The following is a 6,589-nucleotide window of genomic DNA, read 5'->3' on the forward strand; positions in this document are numbered from 1 at the left end:
CCCCGGCTCGGCCGCTTCGGTCGTGGACGGTAGGCGGGGCCACGCCGTGACGCATCCGTGCGCCGGTGGAGGGCCAAGTTTCCGGCTTGAGGAACCGTCGCGTTTCTGGGGAGACGCCTCAGCTGGCACTTACCACCGCATTAGAGAGCAGCCTCAGGACCTGCCACCTCCATCACTGGCGTCACCATGGGGGCTGTCCTGGGTGTCTTCTCCCTCGCCAGCTGGGTGAGTTCGGGGTCCCGAGTCCTCACCGGACCTGCGGTTTGTGGGGAAAGGCCTCAAACCCAGACCTGCACGGGCCTTGGCTCCAGAGGCCCTCGGGATGTCAGGAGGCCCTGGGCTACACAGGGTGTCCGGGGCCCCAGACCCAAATCCAAATCCGCGATACTCTTAGGTCGGAATCAGGGGTCTCGCCCTCTGGGTTCCTCGGGAAACGGAGGAGGTCGGCCGCCATTGTTTACAATTCGGATGGCTCCGCCCTGCGAGACTTCCTGACTGTGGGTTCCTCCGGAGCTGGAGTGGGACCAAGGAATGAGAGCTCCCAGCGCGGGAGCTCCGGTTCCTCCCGAAGCACCTCTTAAGGTGCCATCTTTTAATTCTGGGTGGCTCAAGTAACATTTTTATCCCCTATCACGGGATTTGCCAAAACTGCAGAGTGTGTGGCAAAGCTGGGATTTTAGCGGAGGCTTGTCTGCAGTTCTGGTGCAAGGGAAAAAAGACCTTAGATTGTTACTCAAAATTGGAAACCAGGGCCTGAATATTTTGGGACTGCTATAAGTCATTTATCCGAGGATAATCACCCCAGCATTCCTCTCTTCGAGAACGTTTGTGACAGTAAAGTGAGTAAATGGGTTTAATCACCTAGTAAACTGTAAACATTTTAAAGAGAAAATTTTGGGGCCTATAAAAGAATATGCTGAGTTCCCTCATTTACCCTCTTCAGAGTAGCGTGATTCCTTGATTCCTCATTCTCCAGCTGATGTAATTGACCAAGTGTGTAGAAAAAGCACACTCAGTTTTCTCCTGCTGCACTCACAACACACTTTTGACACCAGATACGTGGTGTGTGGGGATTTTCTCCCAAACATCAGGCAAACAGTCGCTCTGCAGGGGATGCCCTACAAGTCAATTCCGAAGCTCTGTACTTGGAGATAGCATCAAATCACACAAGTTGAGGGCTCAGTCTCACAAGACTGTGCCCACTTTCTGTGTCAATGGCAAGCCTAAGGTTGTTTTACCTGTGCTTCTGACCGGCCACCTATAAATCAGAGTTTCCATGACCTCCCTCCTTGGCTTTGATTAATGTGGTCACAAAACTCAAGGCAACATGTTTACTGGTTTGTTATAAAACTATTTTATTTTGTGTATTTATATATTTTTAATTTTAGATTCAGAGGGTACATATGCAGTTTTGTTACAGGGGTATATTGCCTTATCCTGAGGTTTGGGCTTCTAATGATTCCGTTGCCCAAGCCGTGAACACAGTATCCAATAGGTAGTTTTTCAACCCCTGCCCCTCCCCCGCCTTCCCCACTCGTGGAATCTCTAGTGTTTATTGTTGCCATCTTGGTGTCTGTGTTCCCAGTGTTAGGTCCCACTTGTAAGCAAGAATATGCTGTATTTGGTTTTCTGTTTCTGTATTAATTCACTTGGGATAGTGGCCTCCAGCTGCATCTTTGTTACTGCAAAGGACATGATTTTCTTCTTTTTTATGGCTATTATTAATATATTTTTAAAGATACAGATGAAGTGATATGTAAGACAGGGTATAGGGGAAGGGGTCTGGAGCTTCCATGCTCTGTCTGGGGCAGTGGCACCATCTTGGCTCTCTTCAACCTCTGCCTCCTGGGTTCAAGCGATTCTCATGTCTCAGCCTTTCAAGTAGCGGGGATTATAGGTGTGGGCCACCACGCCCAGCTAATTTTTGTATTTTTGGTAGAGACGGGATTTCACTACTTTGGCCAGGCTGGTGTCGAACTCCTGGGGTGTGAGCCACCATGCCCAGCCAAAAGTTCTTCTGAACTTTGTCCTTTTGGGCTTTTATGCAGTCTTCATTATGTAGTCAGCATTCATTGAATCATTGGCTTTTGGTGACTGGCCTAACCTTCAGCCTCTCCTCCTTGGAGGTTCAGGGGTGAGACTGAAAAATCCCAACCTCCTCCTATGACCCTCCCCCATCATGAAGCTTACCTAGGGACTGCCAGTCACCAGTCATCTCGTTAGCATACAAAAAGACACTGGTTATTCCAAGGATTTTAGAAATTGTATGCCAGGAAATGGGAACCAAACATACTTATATTTCACAGTATTACACCAGGGATTCTGTTTCAGCTCTTTCTACTTTTTTTTTTTTTTTTGGAGGGGGACAGTTTTGCTCTGTCACCCAGGCTGGCGTGCCGTGGCTCAGTCATAGCTCATTGCAGCCTTGAACTCCTGGATTCAAGTGATCTCCCACCTCAGCCTCCTCAGTAGCTGGGACTACAGGTGTGTGGCACCATGCCTGGCTTCATTCCACTATTTCTTAGGAACAGAATGTATTTTAGAGTTGTTGGTCCTAAATCGAAAGAGTGTTTCATTTTTAAGGGCTTTCTTGAGAGCAGTGGTTTTCTAATTTTTCTGACCTTGACCTAAAGAAAGATTATACGTAATTGATCTGATGCACCTATATGGAGACAAAGGTTTATGAAATAATCCTATACCATCTACTGTACAATTTCCCTTTTATCTTCTATCACATTAGAAAATCCTGGTGAGTTGAAGGCCGGGAGTGGTGGCTCATGCCTGTAATCCCAGCACTTTGGGAGGCCAAGGTGGGTGGATCACAAGGTCAAGAGATCGAGACCATCATGGCCAACATGCTGAAACCCTGGCTCTGCTAAAAATATAAAACTTAGCTAGGTGCATGGTGGTGTGCGCCTGTAGTCCCAGTTACTCAGGAGGCAGAGGCAGGAGAATCGCTTGAACCGGGGAGGATGAGGTTAACAATGAGCTGAGATCACGCCATTGCACTCCAGCCTGGTAACAGAGCGACACTCCATCTCAAAAAAAGAAAAATCCTGGTGAGTTGATTTTTACAATCCGCTAGTGGTTCAAAATCACTATTTACAACATACATTCTTTAAAAATATAGTTACGAAAGTCATTAGTTAAGGAGTGAATTGTTAATTTGAAACATTTTTTTCTATCATGATAACTTGAAATGCATTTTGGCTTTGATTGAAAGCTAAGATTTGAACTGATGCCATCCAGGCATTTCTATCTATATGGTGCTTTTATATTTCATTAATCCCTTTTATTCAATAGAAACAGTAAGGAGTTCTATATACCAGAGAGTGGAATGAGTAAGGGAAAGAATAATAGAGAGTGAAATCAGAAAGGTAGAGAGCAAAATCACGTTGATACCCGTTATATGGTCTTGTAGGTTTTTAAGGGCTTTGGCTTTTACTCTTAAGTTATATGGGAATCTATTACAGAGTTTGAAAAAAGGAGTGATATGATCTGGGCCTGTGTTTTGACAAGGTGGATTATCGTTGCTGTGTGGAGAATAGATGGTAGAAAAGTAAGGGTAAAGCAGTGTAGGCAGAGAAAAATCTTCCTCCAACCTTTTGGGTTCTGTTTCTAGGGCTTGTGAATTTAACTGACAAAACAGATTATTTAGAGGAACAAGAGTTTATGCATGCAAGACATGTTCACACAGCAGTGCTCAGTAATAGTAACTCAAAGGGGGTGGTTAGAACTTGAGGCTTTCTTTTTTTCCTTTTTGAAACCAAGTTTCACTCTTGTTGCCCAGGCTGGAGTGCAATGGTAGGATCTCAGCTCACTGCAGTCTCTACCTCCCAGGTTCAAGCGATTCTCCTGCCTCAGCCTCCCAAGTAACTGGGATTACAGGCATGTGCCACCACACCCAGCTAATTTTGTATTTTTAGTAGAGATGAGGTTTCTCCATGTTGGTCAGGCTGGTATTGAACTCCCGATCTCAGGTGATCTGCCCGCCTCAGCTTCCTAAAGTGCTGGGATTACAGGTGTGAGCCAGTGCATCTGGCCAAGACTTTCTAATTTAGTAGGAAAAAGGAAGCTGGGAGAAAGGCTTCTATGAGAAGAGCAAATAGGTTTCCTTAGGAAAGACAAGTTTGTTTTTAGGAGAATAGGAAATAAGAAAGTTTGTGGTTGGCTGGGCGCGGTGACTCAAGCCTGTAATCCCAGCACTTTGGGAGGCCGAGACGGGTGGATCACGAGGTCAGGAGATCGAGACCATCCTGGCTAACACGGTGAAACCCCGTCTCTACTAAAAAATACAAAAAACTAGCCGGGCGAGGTGGCGGGCGCCTGTAGTCCCAGCTACTCCGGAGGCTGAGGCAGGAGAATGGCGTAAACCCGGGAGGCGGAGCTTGCAGTGAGCTGAGATCCGGCCACTGCACTCCAGCCTGGGTGACACAGCAAGACTCCATCTCAAAAAAAAAAAAAAAAAGAAAGTTTGTGGTAGTACTTGTTTATGCAGGTATGGCAGGTCTTTCGAGCTGCTTCATGGCCTTAAAACTTCTCTGGAGAGGGACTTTATGGTAGCCTCATTTCCCAGAAGTTGCTGCTTTTAGTCAGACAAGAGAAGCTCCCAGAAGGCTTTTTTTTTTTCTTTTTCCTGCATCTGTTGAAGCTCAGATGCCTTCAGCTTAAAATAATCTTTATAACAACTCAGAGCTTTTTTTTTTTTTTGAGACTGAGTCTCACTCTTGCCCAGACTGGAGTGCAGTGGCGCCATCTTGGCTCACTGCAACCTCTGCTTACCGGGTTCAAGTGATTCTCCTGCCTCAGCCTCCCTAGTAGCTGGGATTACAGGCATGTGCCACCACGTTAGGTTAATATTTTGCATTTTTAGTAGAGATGGGATTTCACTGTGTTGGCCTGGCAGGTCTTGAACTCTTGACCTCAGGTGATCTGCCTGCCTTGACTTCCCAAAGTGCTAGGATTACAGGCGTGAGCCACTGTACCGGCCAACTCAGAGCTTCTGAATGGATCCCTACAGCTGTGAGATGGGAGCTTTTGAACTTAATCCAGATGAGAGATAATAGTTGTGGCTTGGACAAAGGTGATAGCTAAGGGTACTGTGAAAAAGGTCAGATTCTGGATATATTTTAAGGATAGAGCTGATGTACTGACAAATTGGATGAGGATTTTGGGAAAAGGGAAGGCATTCAGGATGACTCCAGGCTTTGGGCCCAAGCAACAGGAAGAATAGAGTTGTCATTTACTGAAATGGGAACATGACATAACATATAGTAGGACAGATTTGTCGCACAGATATTTACTGAGTACCTGCTATGTAAAGCTACAAAGGATGTAACATTGTAAAGATAGTCTCCCCTTCGAGATATTTACATTCTTAAGACAACTATAGGTAAGTTAAGTTTATTAGTTTGCCAGGGCTTCATAACAAAGTACCACAGACTAGGTGGCTTAAACCCAGTGATTTCTTATCTCTGAATTCTAGAGGCTGGAAGTCTGGGATGAAGGTGTCAGAAAGGTTGGTTACTTCTAAGGCTGGTGAGAGAGAATCTGTATTATGCCTCTCCCCTAGTTTTTTTTGTTGTTGTTGTTGTTGTTTTTTTTTTTTGGCTTGCTGTCAGTCTTTGTCCCATTTTCCCCTTTTTAGAAGGACACAGTCATATTGGATTAGCTGCTCACTCTACTCCATATAACCTCATCTTAACTTACTACATCTGCAATGACCAAGTAAGGATACATTCTGAGGTATTGGGGATTAGGACTTCAACATAAGAATTTGTGGAGGACATGCCTCTGCAGTGTTTGGCCTATACTGTAGTTAAGAATTGGATGGAGACAGACTGGCTGGTCAATTTCCCATTGCTATTGCAATTACAAATAATAATGGCTACCACGATATATTGAGCCTGATATATATGTCAGGCATTATACTAGGTGCTTCATATTCCTGACATCATCTCATTCTTTACTCAGTAACCATGTTCGAGTAGGTGGTATTATGCTCGTTTTTACAGATGAGAAAACTGAACTTTTTTAGAATGAATGTTAGCACCTTGCTGCAGACCGCACAAAATTATCATAAAGTGCACATAAGATACCATCTATAAAAAATGAAGATTATTCCTGGGACCACATTTTAAGGCCAGAGTTATCCATTGTTTACATCTGCTAATTCTGAATTAGCCTGTCCTTGTAATATGACTTGATAATGTCACCCCTCAGAGCAATGTTTTTTTTCAGGCAGTTTCCTAATCAAGCGTAGTGACTCAAATTATATCCTCTCTTAGCTGGGCATGGTGGTGCTTGCTTGTTCTCAGGAGGCTGAGGCCAGAGGATTGCTTGAGCCCAGGAGTTTGATGCTGCAGTGAGCTATGATCACACAACTGTGCTCCAGGTTGGGCAACAGAGTGACACCTTGTGTCTTTAAAACAAAACAAAACTAAACAAAGCCTGGGTGCAGTGGCTCACGCCTGTAATCCCAGCACTTTGGGAGGCCGAGGCGGGCGGATCACTTGAGGTCAGGAGTTTGAGACCAGCCTGGCCAACATGGTGAAACCCTGTCGCTACATAAAAATTAGCCAGGCGGCCG

The 6,589-nt window shown here is 45.2% G+C and overlaps 1 protein-coding gene across 2 annotated transcripts in view; it reads left to right on the plus strand.

Moving 5' to 3' along the window:
• Window positions 1–9: 9 nt before the first annotated feature.
• Window positions 10–6,589, plus strand: part of SERINC3 (serine incorporator 3) — a 26,043-nt gene continuing 19,463 nt past the window's right edge. For both annotated transcript variants that reach the window (XM_011997640.1, XM_011997639.1), the window contains exon 1: window positions 10–225. In XM_011997640.1, the coding sequence (XP_011853030.1) occupies window positions 187–225 (39 nt within the window). In that variant the 5' untranslated portion in view covers window positions 10–186. The remainder of the gene's footprint in view (window positions 226–6,589) is intronic.

Source organism: Mandrillus leucophaeus, unplaced genomic scaffold (assembly GCF_000951045.1).
Source record: "Mandrillus leucophaeus isolate KB7577 unplaced genomic scaffold, Mleu.le_1.0 Scaffold544, whole genome shotgun sequence".
Lineage (NCBI taxonomy): Eukaryota > Metazoa > Chordata > Mammalia > Primates > Cercopithecidae > Mandrillus > Mandrillus leucophaeus.